The sequence below is a fragment of the Papio anubis genome, chromosome 2, assembly GCF_008728515.1.
Source record: "Papio anubis isolate 15944 chromosome 2, Panubis1.0, whole genome shotgun sequence".
Classification (NCBI taxonomy): Eukaryota; Metazoa; Chordata; class Mammalia; order Primates; family Cercopithecidae; genus Papio; species Papio anubis.
This window is the reverse complement of record NC_044977.1, coordinates 174,483,258-174,511,208: the sequence shown is the minus strand read 5'-3', so window position 1 is coordinate 174,511,208 and position 27,951 is coordinate 174,483,258. Positions and strand designations below refer to the sequence as shown.

Below are 27,951 nucleotides of genomic sequence, written 5' to 3'. Positions count from 1 at the left end.
AACAATAGGATCAAACAAAAATTTACTTTTGGACACATAATCTATAAATTTCATTTATTAAGTAAGTTATTTCATAGGAAACAGATGAAAAGAGACAGATACAATTCACCAAATACTGGAAATTTTAAATTATTTTAAGAATGTCTAAGCTAGCCTTCACAGATTTAAGACATTTCTGCAAGTCAAATGTTATAAAATTAAATTAGAAATTGTAGTGAAAAATCACTTTAAAGCTTATAGCACAAAACAGTTCCCATACTATTCTGTATATAGCAATGGTGTAAGAACAGTTCCTGTAATATTCCCTAAAGCAGGGGTCGGACCAGTACTAGTCCGTGATCGGTTAGGAACTGGGCAGCACAGAAAGAGAGGAATGGGGGACGAACAAGCATTACTTCCTGAGCTCCACCTCCTGTCAGGTCAGCTGCGGCATTAGATTCTCATAGGAACATGAACTCTATTGTAAACTGCACGTGGGAGAGATCTAGGTTGTGTGCTCCTTATAAGAATCTGATGCCTGAGGATCTGTCATTGTCTCCCATCACCTCCGGATGGGACCCTCTAGATGGAGGAAAACAAGCTCAGTACTTTCACTGACTCTACATTATGGTGAGTTATAGAACTATTTCATTATATATTACAATGTAATAATAATAGAAATAAAGTGCACAATAAATGTAATGCACTTAAATCATCCCGAAACCATCCCCCTTCCTCCCCTAGTCTATGGAAAAATTGTCTTCCATGAAACCGGTCCCTGGTGCCAAAAAGGTTGGAGACTGCTGCCCTACAGAAATAGTATAAGAAAATAGTTAAAGAAAATTCTTGAGAAAAATCAGTGCCATATAGCTAAAATAAACTTTGATGACTTAGGGGAACTGAAAGGTTAAACACTTGTGTCTGGGAATCTTTGAACTTATCAGTAGGCATGTGCCACCTAGTGGTAATACAAATTAAAACCTCCTAAGGAACTCAAAAAACTAAGGATCTATTTTACGAAGAATTTTAATTTCCAAATTAGGCTCAACTGTGCTTTGTATTTTTAAATTTCTTTTTTTTTTAATTGAAGAAGTGATAAGGTGCAAATTCTCACAGTATGGAATGTGCCTTCCTTCCCATCCCAGGTACTACTTCTCCCCAAATTACTGTTACTAGTTGCTTTTACAGTCTTCCAGAGATATATATTTATATAATTATACAATGTATATATTATAACATTATATATTTCTATAACTTATATAAATATATAATTAATGTTATGAATAGTTATATATAATTGATTTTTAAAATTTTCTTGAAGATTGCTGAATTTATTGATACAGCATATTCCAGACTCTCAGGATCTATCATTAAAGAAAACAGACAAAGCTTACATTCTAACCCATGAGAAGAGATAATTTATAACAAGCATAAAACATAAGGCTATAGTATAAGAGGTGATAAGTGCTCTGTAATAAAATGTAAGGCAAAGTCAGGGTGGGTAATGAGTGGTCAAGGTAACTCTCATCAAAAAGGTGAATTTAGGCTATGATCTCCCTGGAGGCCAGGAAGTTACCCACATATATATCCAAGGAAAATATACTCCAGGTAGAGAAAAAATCCTCTAATGTGGGAGAGTACATGTATATTCAAGAAGTATCAAAGAATCCAGGGTAGCTGAGTCTAATGTTGAAGAGAGAGAGTAACAGGAAATGATTTCAGAAAATTAACAAGGGCCACATCATCAAGGCCTTTGCAAGCCATTGTAGGGTCTTTGGCTATTACTTTGAGTGAAATAGACACTATGGCAGAGTTCTGAGCATAAAATTAATATTTGATTTGAATTCCTGTTTTTAAAGAAATCATTCTGATTGCTTTGATGAGGAAAGGCTATACAGAGGCAAGTATAGAAGCAGGGCAATTAGGAGCCTATTGCAATAATTTATGCAAGAAATGACGGCAGTGTGGACCAGGGCAATAACAGTTACTGTGATAAAAAGTGTTAGGGCTCTGGATATAATTTGATGATAGAGCAAAAAGCACTTCCTGACCACTTGAAAATTGGTTTTGGGAGAAACGGAGGATGACTCTAGGACTTTCAAACCCAGCGGGCAAAAGGATGGAATTTGCTCTCTACTGAGATGAAGCAGGCTGTCAATAAAGAAAGATTAGGAGAAAGATCAAGAGTTCGGGGCCGGGCGCGGTGGCTCATGCGGGTAATCCTAGCACTTTGGGAGGCTAGGGTGGGAGTTTGAGAGTTGGGCAGGTTACCTGAGCTCAGGAGTTCGAGACCTGCTTAGGCAACATGGTGAAACCCCGCCTCTACTAAAAAAAAAAAAAAAAGGAAAACGAAAGAAAAAAAAAGTTAGCCGGGCATTGTGGCATGTGCCTGTAGTCCCAGCTGCTCGGAAAGCTGAGGCAGCAAAATTGCTTGAACCCGGGAGGCGGAGGTTGCAGTAAGCGGAGATGGTGCCACTGCACTCCAGCCTGGAGACAAAGCGACATTCCATCTCAAAAAAAAAAAAAAAGAATCCGCACATACTGACACGAGACTTCTCAATACCCAACAGGAAGATAATTACGACATCGAGGTGGAGATGTCAAGTAGCAGTTGAATATGAAAATTCAGGACAGAAAACTTACCTGCAGATAAACTTTAGGAATTACAAACACATACACATACACAAATGCGCGTGTGCACGCATTTGACAATGCTCAAGTGATGGACACTTAGGTTGTTCCTAATACGCTATTGGAAGCAAGGCTGAAACAAAAACATTTTGTCCATATGTCATTTTGTCCATTTGAGAGTATACTGAAAGATAAGTTCCAAGACATAAAATTACAGGTTTAATGTATGTATATTTTAAATTTTGGAGGCTACTGTGAAATCACTTTTGAATAAGGAGGTCAAAGTTTACAGTGCCACAAGAAATGTATTCAATATATTTCCCCACACCTTGCAGAACACTTCTGTTCCAAGCTTTGACATCTTGACCAATTTTTTTTTATTAATTTTTAATTTTTGTAGGTACATAGTAGGTGTATATACTTATGGGTTACATAAGATATTTTGATACAGGCATGTAATGTGTAATAATCAGATCAGGATAAATGTGATAGCTAACACCTCTAGCATTTATCTTTTGTGTTACAAACAATCCAGTTATACTCTTTAGTAATTTTTAAATGTACAATTAAATATTTTTAACTATTGTCACCCTTTTGTGCTAGAAGATACTGGGTCTTGTTCATTCTTTCTATTTTTTGTACTCATTAACCATCTCCACACCCCGCTGACACTCCACTACCCTTCCCAGCCCGTTAACCAACCTTGTACTCTTGATATCCATGAGTTCAACTCTTTTAATTTTTGGCTCCTACAAATAAGTGAGAAAATGCAAAGTTTATCTTTCTGTGCTTATTTCACTTAACGTAATGACCTCCAGTTCCATCCATGTTGTTGCAAATCATTGGATCTCATTCATTTTCATGGCTGAATAGTAATCCATGGCATGATCCATGTTTTGTTTAACCATTCATATACTGATAGACCCTTAGGTTGCATCCAAATCTTGGCTATTGTGAACAGTGCTACAATAAACATTAGAGTGCAGATTATCTCTTCAATAAACCGATTTCCTTTCTTTTGGGTATATACATAGAAGTGTGATGGTTGGATCATATAGTAGCTCTATTTATTTATTCATTTATTTATTTTTGTGACAAAGTAAATATTTTGTTACTCTGTCACCCAGACTGGAGTGCAGTGGCATGATTTCGGCCCAGTGCAGCCTCCGCCTCCTGGGTTCAAGCAATTCTCCTGCCTCAGTCTCCCAAGTAGCTGGGATTACAGGCATGCACCATCACGCCTGGCCAACTTTTGTATTTTTAGTAGAGATGGGGTTTGCCAAGTTGGGCAGGCTGGTCTTGAACTCCTGACCTCAAGTGATACACCCACCTTGGCCTCCCAGAGTGCTGGGATTACAGGCATGAGCCACTGTACCCAGCCTACTTTTAGTTTTTGATGAACTTCCAAAGTATTCTCAATAGTAGTTGTACTAATTTATACTCCCATCAACACTGTACAAGGATTCCCTTTTCTCCACATCCTCACCAGCATTTGTTATTGCTTGTCTTTTGGATATAAGCCATTTTATCTGGGGTAAAATAATATCTCATTGTAGTTTTAATTTGCCTCTCTGGTGATCAGTGATGTTGAGCACCTTTTCATATGCCTGTTTGTCATTTGTATGTCTCCTTTTGAGAAATGTATATTCAAATCATTTGCCCATTTTTTATATTGGATTATTAGATTTTTTTTTTCCTATAGAGCTGTTTGAGCTTCTTGTATATTCTGGTTATTAGTCCCTTGTTGAATGGGTAGTTTGCAAATATTTATTCCCATTCTGTGGGTTGTCTCTTCACTTTGTTGATTGTTTCCTTTGTTGTGCAGAAGCTTTTAACTTTATGTTATCCCACTTGTCCATTTTTGCTTTGGTTGCCTGTGCTTGTGGAGTATTACTCAAGGAATCTTTGCCAAGACTGATGTCCTGGTAAGTTTCTCCAAAGTTTGCTTGTAGTAGTTTCATAGTTTGAGGTCTTAGATTTTAGTCTTTAATCCATTTTGATTTGATTTTCATATATGGCAGGAGATAGGGTTCTAGTTTTTCTACTGCATATGGATATCCAGTTTTCCCAGCACCATTTATTGTAGACTGTTATTTTCCTAATGTATGTTCTTGGCACCTTTGTCAAAAATGAGCTCATTGTAGATGTATGGATTTATTTCTGGGTTCTCTGTTCTGTTCCACTGGTCTATGTGTCTGCTTTTATGCCATTATCATACCATTTTTGTTACTATAGCTCTATAGTATAATTTGAAATCAGGTAATGTGATTTCTTCAGTTTTGTTCCTTTTGCTTAGGATAGCTTTGGCTATTCTGAGCCTTTTGTGGTTCCATGTAAATATTAGGATTCTTTTCCTCTATTTCTGTGAAGGATGTCATTGGTATTTTCATAGGGATTGCACTAAATCTGTAGATTGCTTTGGGTAGTATGGACATTTTAACAATATTGATTCTTACAATCCATAAACATGAAATATGTTTCCATTTTTTTCTGTCCTCTTCAATTTCTTGCATCATTGTTTTACAGTTTTCATTGCAGAAAATTTTCACTTTTTTGGTCAAGATAATTCCTAGGTATTTTATTTTATATGTAGCTAATGTAAACAGCATTACTGTTTTATTTGTTTTTCACATTGTTCACTATGGGCATATAAATATCCCACTGATTTTTGTATGTTGATTAGTATCCTACAACTTTACCGAATTTGATTATGAGTTCTAACAGCTTTTTGGTGAAGTCTTTAGGTTTCTCCAAATATAAGATGATATCACCTTCAAACAAGGATAATTTGACTTCTTCCTTTTTAATCTGGATGCCCTTTATTTCCTTCTCTTGTCTAATTGCACTAGCTAGCACTATGTTGAATAACAATGGGTATCCTTGTCATGTTCCAAATTTTAAAAAAAAGGCTTTCAGTTTTTCCCCATTCAGTATGATACATACTAGCTGTGTGTCTGTGGTTTTTATTATATTGAGGTATGTTTCTTATATACCCAGTTTTCTGAGGTTTTTATCATAAAAGGATGCTGAATTTTATCAAATTCTTTTTTTAGCATCAATTGAGATGATCATATGGTTTTTGTCCTTAATTCTGTTGATATGCCACATTGATTGATTTGTGTATGTTGAACCAACCCTGCATCCCTGGGATAAATCCCACTTGATCATAATGAATCATCTTGTTAATGTGTTGTTTGGTTATATTTGCTAGTATTTGGTTGAGGATTTTTGCATCAATATTCATCAGAGATATTGACCTGTAGTTTTCTTTTTTGATGTATGTTTGTCTGGTTTTGGTACCAGAGTAATACTGGCCTCATAGAATGAGTTTGGAAGTATTCCCTCCACTTCTACTTTTTGGAATAGTTTCAGTAGAACTGGTATTAGTTATTCTTTAAATGTTTCATAGAATTCAGCAGTGAAGCCATCAGGTTCTTGGTTTTTCTTTGCTGGGAGACTTTTTATTATAGTTTTTATCTTGTTACTTGTTATTGGTCTGCTCAAGTTTTGGATTTCTTTGTAGTGCAATCTTGGTAAGTTGTACGATCTAGAAATTTATCCATTTCTTCTAGATTTTCCAATGTATTGGCATATAGTTGCTCATGGTAGCCACTAATGAGTCTTTGAAGTTCTGTGGTATTGATTGTAATGTCTCCTTTTTAGCTCTTATTTTATTTATTGGGTCTTATCTTTTTATTTTTCATAGTTAGTCTGGCTAAATGTTTGTCAATTTTATTTAGCTTCTCAAATTTTTTTTTTGTTTTGTTGATCTTTTGTATTTTATGTTTCTATTTCATTTATTTCATCTCTAATCTTCAATATTTTTCTTCTACTAATTTGAGTAAAAGAAAATCAGTTGAGTTTCAGTTTTGTTTGTTCTTGCTTTTTTAGTACTTTATAATGTATCATTAAGTTATTTATTTGAAACTTTTCTTCTTTAGGCACTCATGGCTATAAACTTCCCTTTTAGTACTGCATTTACTATATCTCATAGGTTTTGGTATGTCATGTTTCCATTATCATTTGTTTCAATAAATTTTTAAATTTCTTTGTTTTTTTTAGATGGAGTCTCGCTCTGTCGCCAGACTAGAGTGCTGTGACGCGATCTCGGGTCACTGCAACCTCTGACTCCCTGGTTCAAGCAATTCTCCTACCTAAGTCTCCTGAATAGCTGGGATTACAGGCATACACCACCACATCCATCTAATTTTTGTATTTTTAGTAGAGATGGGGTTTTACCACGTTGGCCAGGGTGGTCTCGGTCTCCTGACTTCATGATCCGCCCGCCTCGGCCTCCAAAAGTGCCGGAATTACAGGCGTGAGCCACCATGCCCAGCCTAAATTTCCTTCTTAATTTCTGCATTGAACCACTGGTTATTCAGGAGCATACTGTTTAATTTCCATGTGTTTGTATAGTTTCCAAAATTCTTCTTGTTATTTATTTCTAGTTTTATTCCATTGCAGTAAGATAAGTTACTTGACATACATTCAATTTTTTTGAATGTTTTAAGACTTGTTTTGTGACCTAACATATGGTCTATCTTTGAGAATCATCTATGTGCTAAGGAAAAGAATATGTATTCTGCAGCCATAGGATGAAATGTTCTGTAAATGTCTATCTGGTCCATATGTTCCAAAGTGCAGACTAAGTCTGATATTTCCTAGTTAATTTTCTGTCTGGAAGATCTATCCAATGCTGCAAGTGGGATGTTGAAGTCTCCAGCTATTATTGTATTGGGATCTATCTATCTCTTTAGCTTTAATAATATTTGCTTTATATGTCTGGGTGCTCCAGTGCATGCATATATAAATATATACACACACACACACACACATATTTATATACACACACATATATATATATTTACATATGTATATATACACACATATTTATATATGTATATATACACACACACATATATATTTATAACTGTTATATCCTCTTGATAAATGAACTCCTTTATCATTATATAATAATCTTCTTTGCCTCTTCTTACAGTTTTTGTCTTGAAACCTATACTGTCTAGTATTAAGTGCATCTACTCCTGCTCTTTTGTGGTTTCCATTGGCATGGAATATCTTTTTCCATCTTTTATTTTCAGAGTACGTGTGTCTTTATACGTGAAGTACGTTTCTTGTAAGGAATGGATATTGGATCTTATTTTAAAATCCATTCAGCCACTCTATGTCTTTTGATTGGAGAGTTTAGTCTATTTACATTCAATGTTATTATCGATAAGTAAGGACTTACTCCTTTTGTTATTTGTTTTCTGGTTGTTTTACAAATCCTCCTTCTTTCTTTCCTTCTTCTCTTCCTCTTAATGAAGGTTATTTTTCCTGGTGGCATAATTTAATTTATTGCTTTTTAATTTGTGTATCTGTTGTATGTTTTTTGATTTGTGATTACCATGAGGCTTGTAAATATTATAACCCATTATTTTAAGCTGATAACAACAACTGCTTACATGTTGTTACATGTAACAAACTAATAAGTAAAAAGAAAACTAATAATAACTCTGAACTTTAACTTCTTCCTCCCTCTTTTTAACTTTTTATTATTTCTATTTATATCTTATTGTACTCTCTATGTCTTGAAAAGTTGTTGCAGTTACCATTTTTGATTGGTTCCTCTTTTACTCTTTCTACTGAAGAGTAGTTTACACACCACAGTTACTGTGTTATAATATTCTGTGTTTTTCTGTGTACTTTCTATTGCCAGTGAGTTTTGGATCTTCAGATGATGTTGTGTTGCTCAGTAAGATCCTTTTCTTTCTGATTGAAGTACTCTTTTTATCATTTCTTGTAGGACAGGTCTGGTGTTGAGGAAATCTCTCCGCTTTTGTTTGTCTGGGAAAATCTTTATTTCTCCTGCATGTTTGAAGGATATTTTTGTTAGATACACTATTCTAGGGTAAAAGTTTTTCTGCTTCAGCACTTCAAATATGTTATGCCACTCTCTCCTGGCCTGTAAGGTTTCCACTGAAAAGTTTGCTGACAGGTATATTGGAGAACCATTGTTTGTTATTTGTTTCTTTTTACTTGCTGCTTTTAGGATCCTTTCTTTATCCTTGACTTTGGAAGTTTGATTATTAAATGCCCTGAATTAGTCTTCTTTGTGTTAATTCTGCTTGATATTCTATAATCTTCTTATACTTGGATATTGATATCTTTCTCTGTGTTTGGGAAATTCTCTGTTATTATCCCTTTAAATAAACTTTCTACCACTATCTCTTTCTTTACTTCCTCTTTAAGGCCAATAACTCTTAGATTTGCCCTCTTGAGGCTATTTTCTAGATCTTGTAGGTGTGCTTCATTCTTTTATTTTTTTTTTCTCTTTTGTCTCTTCTTTGTATTTTCAAATAGCCTGTCTTCAAGCCCATTAATTCTTTCTTCTGCTTGATCAATTCTGCTATTGAGACTCTGATGCATTCTTCATTATGCCAATTGCATTTTTTCAACCCAGAATTTCTGCTTAATTCTTTTTAATTATTTCTATCTCTTTCTTCAATTAATCTGATAGAATTCAAAATTCCTTCTCTGTGTTATCTTGAATTTCTTTGAGTTCCTCAAAACAGCTATTTTGAATTCTGTCTGAAAGGTCACATATCTCTTCAGGATTAGTGCCTGTTGCTTTATTTACTTTGTTTGATGAGGTCATGTTTTCCTGGATGGCCTTGATGCTTGTGCATGTTCATCAGTGTCTGGGCATTAAAGAGTTAGGTATTTATTGTAGTCTTCACAGTATGGGTTTGTTTGCACCTGTTGTTCTTGGGAAGGCTTTCCAGGTATTTAAAAGAGCTTGAGTGTTGTGATCTAAGCTGTATCTGCATTAGGGAGCACCATAAGCCCAGTAATGCTATGGCTCTTATGGACTCACAGAGTGTTGGATAAGATCTAGAAGAATTCTCTGGAATATCAGGCAGAGACTCTTTTTCTCTTCCCTGACTTATGTACAAACAAACAGAATATTGCTCTCTGTGAGTCACCTGGGGCTGGGGATGATGTGACACATGCACCCTTGTGGCCTCCACCACTGGGAATGCACTGACTCTGATCTGATGCCAGCACAGTACTGGATCTCGCCCAAGGCCCACTATAACCACTACCTTGCTACTGCCTATGTTCTCTCAATGCCCTAGGGATCTACAATCAGCAGGTTGTGATTGTTTTTTAAAAGCCATTTATATTTTATTTTATATTGAATGACTATTCAAGTCCTGTGTTAGTATGTATAATGGTCTTTTTCTTATTGACTGTAAAATAATATTTTTTATATATTTTTTAAAAATACCCCTTTCCTCTATGTACTACAAATATTCTCCTCTGTTTATAGTTTGTATTTTAGTACGTTTGTATTTTCTTTTTTTATTGTTGTTCATTTAAGTCTTTCTTCCTTGTAGAACTAGTTTGGACATAAGTATGATATATAGCTACAACTTTATTTTTTTCCCGCAGGTTACTATTTGTACCCATCCCATTTATTAAGCAATATAACTTTTCTTATTTAAATACAACCTGAACCATTAACTATAATTTCAAGTACTTTTGAGTTTATTTGTGGAATTTCTATATATTTCTATTAATCTGTCAAATCACTATTAGTATCATATTGCCTTAACTAGTGACATCTTGTTATATCTATCATATTTTATAGGCCTCTCTCTTTTGTTTAACCTTCTAACATATTTATAATTAGTTTGTTTTGTCAAAGTTCTTGTTTGTTTTAATTGAGATGGCATTTAAATTAATTTAGGGAGAATTGACACCTTCCATATTAAATCTTCCACATCAAGAAGAAGATTATATCTTTCCATTTACTCATGTTTTATTTTTATTTTGAGACACAGTCTTGCTCTGTCACCCAGGCTGGAGTCCAGTGGTGCAATCTCGACTCACTGAAACTTCCACCTCCTGAGTTCAAGCAATTTTCATGTCTGAGCCTTCCAAGTAGCTGGGACTAAAGGTATGTGCCACCACACCTGGCTAATTTTTGTATTTGTATTTTATTTTATTTACTTATTTATTTTTGAGATGGAGTCTCGCTCTGTTGCCCAGGCTGGAGTGCAGTGGCGCGATCTTGGCTCACCGCAAGCTCCAGCTCCCGGGTTCATGCTATTCTCCTGCCTCAGCCTCCAGAGTAGCTGAGACTACAGGTGCCAGTCACCATGCCCGGCTAATTTTTTGTATTTTTAGTAGAGACGTTATTTCACCATGTTAGCCAGGATGGTCTCGATCTCCTGACCTCGTGATCCACCCGCCTCGGCCTCCCAAAGTGCTGGGATTACAGGCGTGAGCCACCATACCCAGCCTAATTTTTATATTTTTAATAGAGACAGGGTTTCACCATGTTGACCAGGCAGGTCTTGAACTTCTGATCTTAGGTGATCTGCATGCCTTGGCCTCCCAAAGTGCTGGGATTACAGGCACGAGCCATCACAGCCAGTCTCGGGCTTTATTTTCCGTCTCTTAGCATTTTGAAGTTTTATTCACACAGATCTTGCACATTTCTTCTTAGGCTTACACCAGTGTATTATTTATGCTTTGTTGCTATTATAAATGAGAATTTTAGTCTCTTTATATTTTCAAAATGGTTACTTCTTTTTTTTTTTTTCCCCTTCCAACTTTTATTTTGAGTTCAGGGGCCACATGTTCAGGTCCATTACATAGGTAAATTGTGTGTTATGTGGGTTTGGTGTACAGATTATTTCATCACCCAGGCAATGAGCACAGTACCCAATGGTAGTTTTTCTGTCTTCACTCTCCTCCCATCCTACTAGAAGATTGCCTCAAGTAGGCCCTGGTGTCTACTGTTCCTATCTTTGTGTCCATGTGTACTCAATGTTCAGCTTCCACTTAGAAGTGACAACATGCGGTATTTGGTTTTCTGTTTCTGCATTGATTCTCTTAGGATTATGACCTCTGACTCTATGTTGCTACAAATGACATGATTTTGTTCTTTTTATGGCTACGTAGTATTCCGTGGTATCTATGTGCCACATTTTCTTTATCCAGACTACCAATGATGGGCATCTAGGTTGATTCCATCTATTTGCTATTGTGAATGATGCTGTGATGAACATACGTGTGCTTGTGTCTTTAAGGAAGAAAGATTATGACCTGACACACCACTGAATTTTCTTACGCTTTTAATCATTTTTTCCTATTGTTTATAATAATTTTGTTTACCATAGGTTTTTTTTGTTTGTTTCAGTTCCATGGGTTTTACAGGTATACACTTGTCTACTAATAATGTAATTTTTCTGCTTCCTTTCTTGTGTGGGCACTTTTGATTCTTTCTTTGGTTAATTATATTAGCCAATTAGACCAGAATAATATTACATAATAGTAGCAGTCCTATCTACTTTTAAAAATTCAAATTTCCCACCTGAACAACCAGTTTTTTCTCTAATTAAAATAAAAATATAAAATGAGTTTATGTTCTTTTCGTGAGATGTTGAAGTAATTCACATTTATTTAACTGCATTATTTTGAGAAGCTAACAAACAAGTTTGTTTGAAATCATTCTCATAAACTTAGCTCTTTTAGACATTATCATAATCTTTCAATTTGAATCTTCCACTGAAAGGCTTCTGGATTGACAAGAAGCTAAGACTCAGCATCTCACTAAACATAATAGATTCATTCTATATACTAATTACTGGATAAAGTTTGTGAAAGATGAATGAACATCATGCTTGAATGAACTACAGTAATACCATTATGGTTAAGTTCCATCTTAAAATGCCATAGTATGTAAAGAGACAAATATTTGGTTTGGAACACATTTATATTATATTTTAGAAACAAATTAGCAAAGGAAAGAAAGCTGTTTTATAGATAAGGTCAAACTAAGGTAAAAACTACATTTAAAAAATTATCTTTTGAAAGCATGGAAACATTTACATTTACTTTTCTAACCAGCAATCAAATAGATAATTAAGTTCATATTTAACAAATAATTATTCTCAAAGACAAATACTATTCAAAATAGGATTCAAGCTTAAGCAGAAAGCAACTGCCATTAAAACTTTTTCAACTATAATCTGGATGTTTCTTAAGCCTTGGCTAAAATCTACAGAAATTCCTGTGATGTTTCTGATAACACTAAAATAATAAAATGTCCTGCAATTAGTTTTAGTGCCCCAATATTAAAAAGCCAAAGTGTCCTCTAGCATGTAAGAAACAAAATTCCAAACTTCATTTCAAGTTAAAGCTCCTGTGCCCTACAAGCTAGCAGTACACTTCAGGCTGCCAGTGGTTCTCCTTGTCCATCTATGCTGCTTCTTCTCCCTTACTATGTTCTAAGTCCTCTGTGGCTGAAAGAGTTAGATATGGAGAATACAAGATAAATTGCAGAAAATATATTTATTTATCTTCTCTTATGGCAATCTAGGATTGGTGCTCTCTGGGCTTGAAGTTTTTTTTTGTTTTGTTTTGTTTTTTTTTTTTACTACAGTGTGTTTTGTGGGTTGTTAGAGGGTCTTCTCTCCCAACTAGGAACGTCTGATTGACAACTTCCCCGAGAGGAGCAATGTCTTTTTTTTAGTTGGTTGCTTTCAACCTGTATCTCATTATCATATTCTGCCTCTTTCTGCTTAGGTTGCATGAAGGCAGGAAGCCCTTTTGGGTGGAGACTCTTTTAAACTGACCCCTGACTCTTCCCATTTTGTCTGCATCATTGCTCCTGAAAACTGGAATAACGCTGGCCATTCCCAGTGCTGCCATCTGTCTTCAGTTTTCACTGGGTAGATTTCTCAGGGAGAAGTTTTATATCAATATACTGTATTGCTCAAGCTCTAAGACACATTCATCAGGTATTCCAAAACAAAACAAAACAAAACAAAACAAACAAACAAACAACACCCTTGTACTTCACATGAGGTAAAGAAAAATGACCATCTTCTTTTTCCCAAGATAGGGAGGAAGGAGGTATAGAGAAAATACCACAATGTACCAAAATTTCCTCCCCCAAAATTTTCCTTTTCATTTCTTTTCATTCCCTTTCCTTCTCTTTCCCTTCCCTTCTTTACTTCTCTTTCCCTCCCTTTCTTTACTTCTCTTTCCCTCCCTTTCTCTCTCCTTTCCTTCCTCCCTCGCTCGCTCCCTCCCTCCCTCCCTTCCTTCCTTCCTCCCTTCCTTCCTTCCCTCCCTCCCTCCCTTCCTCCATCCCTCCTTCCCTCCCTCCCGCCTTTCTTCTTTCTTTCTTTCACAGGGTCTTGCTCTGTTGAACAGGCTGGACTGCAGTGTCATGATCATAGCTCACTGAACCCTTGAACTCCTGAGTTCAAGGGATCATTCCACCTCAGCCTCCCAAGTAGCTAGGACTACAAGCATGAACCACCACCAAAAAATTTCTGTATGTTCAACCTCCAACCTTTTATAAAATTGACTTAAGGGATGCCAAGCTAGTTTGGCACCTCCTTGTAAATTCTGCATACATACTCTTGTACCTCACTTTGTGATGCAAAAATAATTATTTTTGTCCTTAGCTTGAGGTTCTAAAGACTTTCACTAAAATCTGAGTATATCTAATAATTTTAGAATTTTCAAATTAGGTTCTCTCCCAACCCAAAGCAAAACACAGACAAATTTTAATTTTTTAATTTAAAATTTAAATTTAAACATTTTCAAGGCAGCTCTGTAGTAAAAACTTCCAAGAACCTAAAAGCTTATAAAGTCAAGGGTTAATACCAGTAACTCCAGATGAGACTATAGGAAGGAGTGGGTACCATGATCATCACATTCCAGTAAATCCTATAATTCTGAGAGAGAATATTATATCCTTAATATGTCTATATTACTGTGGCAAGTTTGAACTTGAGTTTTCTCAATCAGTTTTATTACATTTTCAGTGGAGGATAAAAGAAGTAATAATTACAGAAAGAGAAGAAAGACACTTAGACTAAAAATTTATGTAAACTTATGAATATAAATAAATGATTTTTGATAAATGAATAAGCATGGAAATGTTTGGAGCAAGAGTGAGGTTTGAGACTAAACATATGGCTAGACAGAGAAGATAATGCTCTATGTCTGAGAAAATCCCTAGCTGTGTCCAAAATTGAAGTTTGTAAACCACTATTCTATGTGATCTTGTTTTAATCAGGTATTATCGACCAACTGAAGGCCTTAACCTCATTTTTCCTTTCCCATTTCCTTAAGGAAGAAATCGAATGTCTCTTTTCAATAACTTTTGACTCACTGAACAAGGTTTATGCTATTTCTACATACTAATGTGGATTAAAAAAAATCAAGGAAAAAATACGTAAGGGTTTGTCCACCAGTGAAGGCAGTGGAGAGAAATTTGCAATCTGGCAGAAAGTCATGTCTTCTGTTGCTTCCTATTTTAAGACTTTTTCCTCTACAAAAGAACTAATCAAGATGTAATAAATAATAACCTGGGGTTATAGCAGGATAAATCTTACTTTTCAAACTTGAATGTGTAAGCAATGTCATATTACCTTGTATTTGCAAAATCAAATTGAATGTGACAGTGCTCATGCAACCAAGATAATAAGAAATTGGATCTCTGTTATTTTGGGGCCACCTTTTACATTCCCTAGGTTCACATAAATCGGAAAGGCATTGTGCCTAAAAGGTGCTTGAAAAATGAGGGCAGATCACTGCTCTTCAGCCCATCATGGTTACATGAATGTTATTTTTGTTCATGTCCCTTGAAGTTAGGCAACCCAACAGCTTCTTTGCCACACCTTGACAAAAGAATCTTTTCAGAGGGTAGGACTCTTGACAGCATGGGCTCAACTTCCCGGGGTATACCATGGTGCTGTTCTTCTTCAGGGAACTGCCACATGCCCAGGGCACTGACAGACTTTTGTTCTCTTCTAAATGTGAGAGACTATCTTCTCTGCCTTGCTGTTCCTGGGTCTCCCTTGCAGTGGTCCTGGCCTCTGTGTTCCCAGTCTGCCCTGCCACTCTCAAGGAACTCAGGTCAGGAAAACAAGCAAACCCTGCTTTTGACCATCCACAACAGAAAACTCTCCTGACATACGAAAATGTAAGGGGCCTGACTACTTTTTGCAGTAAAAGAAAGAAAAATACAATCAAGACAACAATTATTATCAACTAACCAGTGGTGTTTGGTTAATTGTAGGGAAGAATGTCCTAGCTATGTGACTTTGAATATTAGAATAGATAGGGAGGTGACAGTCTTTCCTTCCCACCCCTTGGTATTCCACTTCTTTACTCTGCCTATTGCACTGATTTTTCTACACAGAACTCAAAAATAACTAACATACTATATTGTTTTTCTTATTTATTTCTTTATTACATGTCTTATTCCACTAATTTAAATTTTATGAGGGCATTCAATTTTGTCTATTTTGTTCACTTTGGAACCTAGAAGAATTTCAAATAATAGGAGTTCAGTAAATATTTATTGAGTAGTATAAATAGACATATTTTGTTCAAGGTGGCATGAAAAACAACCCAGTCAGGAAACTGGAGATGAAAACGAAAGGCTGCTACATTTTTTAATCCTGAATTATGTGATTACCCTCTACAAAGGAAAAAGAAAATTTTACAAACATAATGATCACCTGGTATTACAGTGATACTAAAATAATATAAAACTTCATTTTGGGTAAAGTATTTCATAGGTCAGTGATTTATCCTCTAGTATTGGTAGCATTTTTTTTCTTGAAAAAAATGTGTGTCTAATGTCAAGTATAATGTTATATAAAAAAATGGTACATAATTTTAAAGTAATTCAATCAAATGTTCTCAGTATGACCAATCTGGGGAATGGGAGAACCTTGTAACAATACTCTAGGTACAATGACAACATCTATAATCTAAAATTATCAATTCAAATATCAATATTAAGGCTAACTGCAAATATAAGCACCTCCAATTTAGAAAATGTATCTTTCATACACAATGTTTATATATTTAAAATCTAGAAAACTGGAATGACACATACTTACAAACTTCAAAAATTCATTGATATGATTTCAAATATTGATCATTTCTTTAAATTATTTCTTATCTGTCTTTAGCAACATGTGGATATAAGTCATAGATCTCATAATCTAAAGAAATAAAACATTATTATCCTTTGGACTGCATCACCACTAAATGTTTAAAAACCAACACTACCACCTATTATAAAGTATCTGTCTACAGATTTATGTCAATTGCTGCTATTTATACATTCAAAGTTGCAATGTAGCTCACTGATTCTAACCATGTATTGCACTGACTCATCATTCTATTTACTATTGTGCCAAAGTTATCGCTCTTTTCCTCTGTTGGGCAGATCGTTTTCACTTAAAGCAGTTCAGTAGAAACTTAATCACTAGGATATCTTGTCTTCTTTAAATTGGATTTCTGCAACAGCAACCAGTAATCCAGACAGTAAGAACATTCCTGTTCCTTTGATACAAACTAGAAGAATGCTACATTATACCCATGTGCATTAGAGAAGCCATAGCTTTAGTTAGCCTCCTTGGCTTTCTAATAATATCTGCCTTCCTGCTTATCTGTCACTTTAACATAGGTTCATACGATCTTCAAACAATCAAATCTGGATTATTTAGACAGCTTATTCAAATTATTGAATACTTGAAGCAAATATTGCTTAAAAAATATTACTGAGTTGTTGCTTACTCTGCTTAAGTTTCCTACAGACACAAATAGTAATTTTGCTTCCTTAACTCAGCAGAATTTTAAGATCAAAACAACTTGTGTATCCCACTCCCCATGCCATTGGAAAGTGTAAACTATTAAAGCTGACAAAGAAAAAAAGAAAAAGAAAAAGAAAAAAAATGATAGCTCTGTTTAGTGTGATCCCTTACATCAGATTGAGAGATAATGCCAAGAATGCAATGGGCACTAGAGAAGAAATTAGGCAGAGAAAAATAATAAGAAAATTTGGGAGTCAAATCTTTATACTGTAATTCCATTACTTGGCTTAAAATTATTTGAAAGTATCAAGACAGAAGGTCAAATTCCTAACTGGGTACTCCCTGCAACATTGCAGGTAGGGGTAGGGAGGTAGGAAATCAAGCAGTTTATGATAAAATGGTTCCAATGAACCAATCAGAAAAATCACAAGGTACTAGATAAGCTTTGTATTCACCTAGACTTTAACATATATTTACTAAAGATTTTGAATATCTAAGCTCTTTTCCTATCTGGAAGGAATACACAACTGCTGCATGTGGCAATATTTTTTAAAGAAGCTCCAATTTGATATTTTAGGTTTGTCCATTATCTGGAGTGACATCCTTTTAGAAAACAATTTTTATGCCACCAATATGCCAGTCATATAGTGTGATAGACCTGAAATCAGATTTTGAGAACAGAAAGTGAGAGGGCTCTGGCTGTCACAGCAGAGAGAAAATCAGGCACCACCAAAAGAAGAAACATATTTAAAAGGACAAGGGAGTTTAATGTCACAATCCTGTCCAAGATTTTCCTGGCTTCTTCAGTACCACAGCTTCATAAATACTTTCATACATTCCATAGAGTAAACACAATAAATGCAATGCACATTCACATAAATATCTTCTTTAGTTAATTCCAGCACCACACAGGAAATATTTTTGGGAAAATAATCTGCTATACAGTGATTCTTGAGATTTACCAAGGACAGTGACTTCTGTTGCCCAGGCTGGAGTGCAGTGGTGCGATCTCAGCTCACTGCAACCTCCACCTCCCGGGTTCACACCATTCTCCTGCCTCAGCCTCCCTAGTAGCTGGGACTATAGGTGCCCGCCACCACGCCTGACTAATTTTTTGTATTTTTAGTGGAGACAGCGTTTCACCATGTTAGCCAGGATGGTCTCAATCTCCTGACCTCGTGATCCGTCCGCTTTGGCCTCCCAAAGTGCTGGGATTACAGGCGTGAGCCACTGCGCCTGGCCAAGAATATGTTTGTTTGTTTGTTTGTTTGTTTGTTTGTTTTGAGACGGAGTCTCGCGCTGTCGCCCAGGCTGGAGTGCAGTGACCGGATCTTGGCTCACTGCAAGCTCCGCCTCCCGGGTTCACGCCAAGGAATATGTATTTTTAAGGAGCTCTACAGCAGAATGTGATGACCAGCAAGCCTGGGAACCAAGAGTAGGATCAAAACAAACAAATATAAACAAACAAATAAAAAAACGCAAAACGAACGACGCCAACAGGATAACAACATTTGTAGTAATAACAACCAGTTACTGCTATGTTAAAAGGGAATGAAGTAAATCCTAGGTTTTAATGACAGCATGAAAAGCCTTCAAATCCACGGCAAGAAATCAATGCCCTAAGCATGACTAAAAGACCTTTCACATCTTTATTCAGCTTTGAAAGACCCCGGTTAAAGGTTAAACTAGTTAATCAGGTTGGCTGAATTAACAACAGTTGATCAATAAGAAGGCCTGTGCGGTTTTCCAGTTTACGAATGATAGCTTATTATGAATTTGGTATGCTTATGAAGATGAGAATCAGATGCCCCAATGTAAATTTCAAACAGGTTAATATACAATATAAAAACCTGGAGTTTGTAATCATAAGATCTGAGCTTGAGTCCTGGTTCTGCTGCTGTGTAACCTCAGGCAAGTCACTTAACCTGAACCTTAGCACTCTTAACAACAAATGAAGATTATGTGAGATTATCATTTGATGTCTACAGTCCAAAAAATGAGATAGGAACTCTATTCACAATAGAGAGAAGTTGGCCGTGTATATATTTAATTTCTATAGGAGTTCTACAATTTAATGAACCTAATATTTTAAAGTTACTAATTTCTTCAATGCTTGTATAGTACTGACGGGCACCATCCTAAGCGCTTCACAGATAACTCATTTAGCTTTTTAACAAGCTTATAAAGTAGATACTAGAATCCTCATTTTACAGATGAGAAAGCAGAGGCACTGAGTTTAGAACTTGCACAAGTTTACATAGAGAGTAAGACAGAGCTGTAATTCATACACAGACAACCTAGAGAGTTTCTGTGCTCAGCCACTACCAAATGATATTGTTTCACTACAAGGTAATTCTATTGCCTAACTATCAAAGATGGTGTTATAAAGAGTTCCTTAGCTCATATCATAAAAAAATAAGTGGTGTTGAAAATGATGAAAAACTGCCATGTGGCATTGGTCACTTTCATATTGCTTAGGAAAAAATTTTTAGGACGATTAATCAGTAGTTAAAAACTTAAATCACCAATGAACTGTACATTTAAAAATGATTAAAATGGTAAACTTTATCCTATATCTATTTTAATATAATTTTTAAAAAAAGAATAAAAACACTGTGTACAGTTTAAAGTATTTTACATATTCTGATTTCAAGGTGTAGAATTTTTATTTTCAACAAAACTGAAATTCATCAAGTCTGTAGCAAAAAAAGCAGTTGTAAACTCTGCTGTGTAAAATGATAGTGAAGTATTAGTAATATATTGATGAACACAACACAAGAAGCAAATGAGCATAGAGTCAACAGATAATGTTTAAGGCCAGTGCTTATCTAAAGTGCTGTTATCTTCCACTGCTCTAGCCAGGCAGACTGCTGCAGCTAGAGACATTAAATAGAACTGCAAGAAGTGTACACGTTTAAATCAGCCATGAAATAAGCATGCACTCATTTGCACTGAGTCTTTAAAAACTCAGGATTAGCCTAAAAAATTTTAGACAACAATATTAATGGATATCAAGACCTGAACCTAAAATAATGTTAGTATACTTGGATGCTATTTTCTACTCAATACTTGCTTGTTTTTCATAGAATATGTGTTTAAGGGGAAACCCTGGTTGTATTTATTGCAGACAGATGCTTGGATTCTATGTTTAATGATAAAATTATAAGGGCAGGTGAGAAATCTAGGTAAAGAAGATGGTTAAATATGTGATGCAGAATCAGTACATATTCTGTGAGCTAAACAAATGGTAAAGATGTGATGATTCTAAATTTATTTTCAAAACTAGTTTAGTCAGCATTGTTTAGGATTTGGGGATACTGGATTTCACCTAATTCATGGACTGGACCTGATCCTTTACTAGAAGACACTTTAAAGGAAAGTTAGAGGGCAGAGGTATAAAGAAGAGATGATGCCATTCCTACTGAAACTATGCCAAAAAATAGAGAAGGAGGGACTCCTCCCTAACTCATTCTATGAGGCCAGTATCATACTGATACCAAAACTTGGTATAGATACAACAACAAAAAAAAGAAAACTTCAGGCCAATATCCTTGATGAACGTCAATGCAAAAATCCTCATCAAAATACTGGCAAACCAAATCCAGCAGCACATCAAAAAGCTTATCCACCATGATTAAGTTGGCTTCATCCCCGGCATGCAAGGTTGGTTCAACATATGCAAATCAATAAATGTGATGAATCAGAAAAGAACACATGATTATCTATTGAATAGATGCAGACAAGACCTTTGATAAAATTCAGCATCTCTTCATGTAAAAAACTCTCAATAAACTAGGTATTGAAGGAACATACCTCAAAATAATAAGAACCATAAAAGACAAACCCACAGCCAACATCATACTGAATGCAAAAGCTGGAAGCACTCCTCTTGAAAACTAGAACAAGACAAGGATGGCCTCTCTCATCTCACCTACTCAACACAGTGTATTGGAAGTTATGGCCAGGACAATCAAGCAAGAGAAAGAAATAGTATTCAAATAGGAAAGGAGAAAGTCAAATTATCTTTATTTGCAAATGACATAATCCTATGTCTAGAAAACCCCATTGTCTCAGCCCAAAAGCTTCTTAAGCTGACAAGCAGCTTCAACACAGTATCAGGACACAACATCAATACACGAAAATTGCTAGCGTTCACCAACAACAAGCAAACCAAGAGCAAAATTGCAAATGAACTCCCATTGACAACTGCTGCAAAAAGAATAAAATATCTAGGAATACCACTAACAAGGGAAGTGAAGGACTTCTTCAAGGAGAATGACAAATCACTGCTCAAAGAAATTAGAGAGGACAGAAACAAATGGAAAAACATCCATGCTCATGGACAGGAAGAATCAATATTATGAAAATGGCCATACTGCCCAAAGTAATTTATAGATTCAATGTTATTCCCATTAAACTACCATTGACATTCTTCACAGAATTAGAAAAAGCTCTTTTAAAATTCATATGGAACTGAAAAAGAGCCTGAATAGCCAAAACAATCCTAAGCGAAGAGAACAAAGCTGGAGACATCATGCTACCTGACTTCAAATTATACTACAGGGCTACAGTAACCAAAACAGCATGGTACTAGTACAAGCATGGTACTGGTACAAGAACAGATACATAGATCAGTGAAACATAATAGAGAACCCAGAAATAAGGCCACACACCTAAGCTATCTGATCTTCAACAAAACTGACAAAAATAACCACTGGGGAAAGGATTCCCTATTTAATAGAAGCTGCTGGGAGAACTGGCTAGCCATATCTAGAAAATTGAAACTGGACCCCTTCCTTACACCATTTACAAAAATTAACTCAAGATGAAATAAAGACTTAAATGTAACACCCAAAACTATAAAAACACTGGAAAAAAAAACTAGGCAATACCATTCAGAACATAGGCACGGGCAAAGATTTCATGACAAAAGTCAAAAGCAATTGCAACAAAAGCAAAAATTGACAAATGGGATCTAGTTAAACTAAAGTGCTTCTGTACAGCAAAAGAAACTATCAACAGAGTAAACAGGCAACCTACAGAATGGGAGAAACTTTGTGTAATCTATTCATCTGACAAAAGTCTAATATTCACCATCTATAAGAACTTAAATAAATTTACACGAAAATAACAAACAGCCCCATTTAAAAGTGGGCCAAGTATATGAACAGACACTTCTCAAAAGAAGACATACATGCCGCCAACAAGCCTATGAAAGAAAGTTCAACATCACTGATCATCAGAAAAATACAAATCAAAACCACAATGAGTGACCATCTCACACCAGTCAGAATGGCTATTACTAAAAAGTCAAAAAATAACAGATGCTGGTGAGGTTGTAAAGAAAAGGGAATACTTATACACTGATTGTGGGAGTGTAAATTAGTTCAACCATTGTGGAAGACTGTGTGGTGATTCCTCAAAGATCTTGAGTCAGAAATACCATTAGACCCAGCAATCCCATTACTGGGTATAGACCCAAAGGAATACAAATCACTCTATTATAAAGACACATGCACACATATGTTCACTGTAGCACTATTCACAATAGCATATACATTGAATCGACCTGGATGCCGATCAATGGTAGACTGGATAAAGAAAATGTGGTACACATACAACATGAAATACTGTGCAGCCATAAGAAGGAACGAGATCATGTCCTTTGCACAGACATGGATGGAGCTAGAGGCCATTATCCTTAGCCATCTAATGCAGGAACAGAAAACCAAATATTGCATGTTCTCACTTTTAAGTGGGAGCTAAATGAGACCAAACAGACACCAGGGGAGAGACAACACACACTGGAGCCGGTCAGAGGGTGAGGAGTAGAAAGATGGAGAAGATAGGGAAAAGTAGCTAAGGGATGCTGGGCTTAATACCTGGGTGATGGGATGACCTGTGCTGCAAACCACCATGGCACACACCTACCTGTGTAACAAACGTGCACATCCTACACGTGTACTCCTGAACTTAAAAGTTAGAAGTGAAAAAGTAAGATGAAGAAGTATAATGTGTACTCATGAAAGGGAATAACACTTGCTTGTAATGACAAAGATAACAAAGGAGGAAATCCACAAAATTTAATACTATATCCTCCTCTTTCTTACAAATATTTGCATGACCTAATATCTCATTTTTTAAAATGCTAGGATATCATACTCCCTACATAAGTCCTGCTTCATGATGTCAGCACTATTAATGCAATATATATGAATGTGTAAAAATAAGGTAAAGGGAAGAATTAATGAAAGGAAAATGATGAAGAATCTATACCATTATAAATATACACAATTGTAAACTTTCTGTTACCTGATTTTGAGTTTTGGACTTTACCATTCTTGATGGAAGAATGTAACAAGAAGTTACTTTCCAACGATTTACTAATTTAAGAACCCCAACATAAAAAATCTCATTATAAGGCAACTTTACTTATAAGAGAAATGACTCTGAGGGCAATTTTATGAGTCTTGTATATTGGCTTAAAAACAATGACCTGATTCATGTTTTTTTTTTTTTTTAACAGGAAATAAGCACTTTTAGAAAATCGAGAAAGCTATATATTGAAATTTCTTAGAAAAGAATATTGCTGTTCCATTGAAGAGTCAATATGAGAAACCTAGTTGATATATTTTTCATGCATTTGATGATGGAAAAGGTAGGCAGCTGTTCCATTCTTTATATACTGAGTGAAGTTGGTCATATTATTTGGTTTGGACTTTTAACTTCAGTACAAGTTCACAGCTATCTAAATTTATAAGAGATGAAGTTGAGAGATGATAGAGGTGAATTCAACAATTTAGTTGGTGCTGCGAAGTCAGCATATATAAACGTGAGTGAATCCAAAAAGCACAATAGAGATAGGGAAAGAAACTGGTTTCATTCAGTTGCAAAGAACATGAAATATAGTATTTCCTGTTCTCCTTCCAAATTCCATCAAACAAATCCAAAGTATTCTGGAGACACTGCTGATATTGGGCTTACTCATTCACCAAGTAGTCAGATTAAGAAGGCTCTAACTTATTTACTGCTTTCAGTAGTTCTTGACACTTCTGTTTACACGAAACTATGAAAACATTGCAGCAATGGTCTCATTTCAGTCATGTACTGAAGAATCAAAGAATAAGATGATCAGCTAGCTCTACTTCTCTTAATTTCTGGGAGCATTGTGTTTGTTGATAAAGATCATTAAAATCATGTCATTTTCTATATATAATCTTAGTCAAAATAAAAGACACTATTCTCCACCTTATTGTTCTCAGCATCTTTCTGGGACTCTCTCCTATAGACATGGGGTCCTAGAGAAAGGAAATAGATAATTTAACTGTATATTTAACTAGTTACTTCCAATGAATACTAACAACTAACATTTATTGAGAGCCTACTGTATGACAAGCATATGCTAAATGCTTTACATGTATTATCTCAATTAACACTCATATCCACTTTATAAGGCAGATGCTATCACAATTTCTATTTTAAAGATAAGGTGGCCGGGCACAGTGGCTCACACCTGTAATCCCAGCACTTTGGGAGGCTGAGGTGGGTGGATCACAAGGTCAGGAGTTCAAGACCAGCCTGGCCAACCTGGTGAAACCCCGTCTCTACTAAACTACAAAAATTAGCCAGGCGCAGTGGCAGATGCCTGTAATCCCTACTATTCTGGAGGCTGAGGCAGGAGAACGGCAGGAGAATCGCTTGAACTGGGGCAGCAGAACTTGCAGTGAGCCGAGACTGTGCCACTGCACTCCAGCCTGGGTGGCAGAGTGAGGCTCCGTCTCAAAATATAAACAAATAAATAAATAAAAACGATAAGGCATCTGGGATTTGTAAAAGTTAAGCGACTTGTCTTAGGTCAAGTATTAGTAGGTAGCAGAGCTATCCTTCAAGCCCAAAGAACCTGATTCTAGAGCCTGTATTTTTAACCACTATGTTAACCACTTTGACAACTTTATTCTTTTCCTATTGTAAATTACTACCAAAGTTTTTCTTGGCAGATTATTCACAAATATATCACAGTTATAGAGTCACGTTCTAATTCCTTCAACCTTTCTCCAGGACAAAAACTAAAGGATGTTTAGAAAACAAACAAAGGTTGAATCTAATAATTGCAAAATTACAGCAAATTTTATGCCAACTATGGGATTAGTATAATAAAATTCTACTGAGAGTTTGGTAGCTGTACAAGATTATTTGCTAGTAGGAACGTGGTGCAAGAGTTTTTTAGTTTTTAGTTTTTGTTTTCCAATGTATTTTTCCAGTGTGTTGGCTAATAAATCCATATCCAGTTTCACTCTATTACTCTGATGGCAAAATACTGCCAGATGAGGAAGCTATAAACTCGTTTACTAATCCTTATCACAGACTACATCTTAGAATTGGGATCCTAATGAATCTTAGAAGCAAAACACTTTTTAATTAGATGTTAATCCGGGTGTACTGGTCAAATGACCACTGCAAATGTAACTTGAAAATAAGAATTCTGCCTGTTCTTCTTGGTCTCTATTCCTTCAGAGGGGAGCATTGAGCAGCAAGTAAAGAGCAAGTCTTCCAGAGACTTCCATCATTCAACATGTATTAAAAACCAAAATATTTCCTCATTGTAGGTACAAATGTGAGAAAACATTCAAAAATAAATTAGGCCACTGCTTATGGATATATATGTTGGCATAGCATACAAAGAGAAAAGAATTTGGACTTGATATATGGATTCTAACCATTGCCCTGTCATTTAGCCAACAGACATTGGAGTAGACATATAGCCTGAGTTTCCGTTTCCTCCATATGTCAAATAGTGATGATGTCTGTTAGACTTTAAATATTATGTTTAAAAGATCTCCCTATCTTTAGCCTACATATATAGACTCAATATACGATTGATATAAACATTTGTGGCCTCTTTTTGCTATTGGAGTCATCACAGCACATGTTGAATGCAGTCCCTCAGGATCCAGGCTGAGGCAACAGCAAACCGACACCTCAAACATTACCAGTCACTGTGCCATGGAAAGAAAGAACTCTGGATGATATTTCACTAGCAGTGAAGTGCTCAAACAAATGACATTCATCACTTTCACTCACAAGGCACTGGCCCTACCTACCATGAGGGTGCCAAATGTGCACTTCTACTTTGCAGCAGGAAGGCAGAGATCTGGAAAGCTGATCAACAATATTAATGACTATCACAATTAGAAAGCAGCATTATTGGAGCTGTAAAGCTCAAGTTTAGCAATATGGCAATGCTCCCTTTCCATTTCCCTAGAAAATATGGGTAAACTTCATAATACAATGGATAAATACCCAAATGATCTCTGGGACCCCTCCCCAAATAATTCCATATCTATATAGGAATATCTTACATAAAATGATAAGCAGATCACTAAGATATATGGCCAAAAACATCCATTCACATCATAGATATGACAAGCTACATTTTTACTATAGGAGCATCTTAGCATCAGGGATGAACCATCTACTTCTTCCTGGCAACATAAAAAACTACAAAAGTGCAGTCTAAGCAATTACTGATTGTACTACACTGCTAATAGGAATACATTATTTATGCCCAAGAAAAATTATAATGGCTCTATGCCACCTACAAGCTAGATGATCAACTTAAACAAGCTATAAACATTAAGTCCAAATTCTGAATCAGCAATATCTACAAATTATAAATAATATTGAACGACAAGAATGACCTCAATGTTGTGTTCAGTTAAACTGATTACTATTGGGTTAGACATGTGAGCTTATGGCAGTAAGCATAATTTCCAGTCCAGGCAAATGAAAGTGAAAGGCTAACAAAAGAAGTACACTAAAGAAAGCCAACAGAAAGCTCTAAGCCATAAACAAAGTTAGACTACTACACTAGTAGGGATAAAACCAACAAAACTGTAATGCCTCAAGTTGAGAAAAACTTAATCAGAGGTTCTCTCTCCTTAAAACTTAAGGAACTTCGAATGCTTGAGGAACTTAAAAATGCTTATGCCTGGCCCTTTTCCAAGAGATTCAGATTTAATTGATCCAGTAGAGTGAGGCTCAGGCAGTTCTCTGTTTTTGTTATTGTTTTTGTTTGGTAAAGCTTTCTAATGCACAACGAGACTTGCATGAAGAGCAAACACTACACTACTCTACACTAAAATGCTACACTAAATCATGTAACCTATCAAGCTACAAAATAAACTTTAAAATCATGGGTTCTACAGACATGTACCTACTAAATATAAAAGAAAAATCATTTGTACTAATGGGGAAGAATTCTATACCATGCATTAGCTTAAAAAAATAGCCCTGCAGCACATGTTCATGGTTATTTCTATGAGTAATTACTAGAGTGATGTAAATGTTGAACACATACTTTGTGTAATTTTTTATTGTGATAAAATACACATAAAATCTACCATCTTAACTATTTTAAATGTACAGTTTGGTGTTACTAAACACATTTATAATGTTGTGCAATCATCACCACCATCTATCTCCATACTGTTTTCATCTTGAAAACTGAAATTCTGTGCCCATTAAACAATAACTTCCCATTCTCTACTTCCCTCAGCCCCTGGCAGCACCATTCTACTTTGTCTCTATAATTTTGACTATTCTTTTTTTTTTGAGACGGAGTCTTGCGCTTTCGCCCAGGCTGGAGTGCAGTGGGGCGATCTCGGCTCACTGCAAGCTCCATCTGTAGGGTTCACGCCAT

At 35.7% G+C, this 27,951-nt stretch overlaps 1 protein-coding gene across 1 annotated transcript in view; it reads right to left on the bottom strand.

Annotated features, from left to right (window-relative positions):
* Positions 1–27,951, bottom strand: part of ZCWPW2 (zinc finger CW-type and PWWP domain containing 2) — a 158,723-nt gene that overhangs the window by 43,614 nt on the left and 87,158 nt on the right. Inside the window, 2 exon segments of the mRNA XM_031663787.1 lie at positions 451–467; positions 13,841–13,888. Of these exon segments, the coding sequence (XP_031519647.1) occupies positions 451–467; positions 13,841–13,888 (65 nt within the window).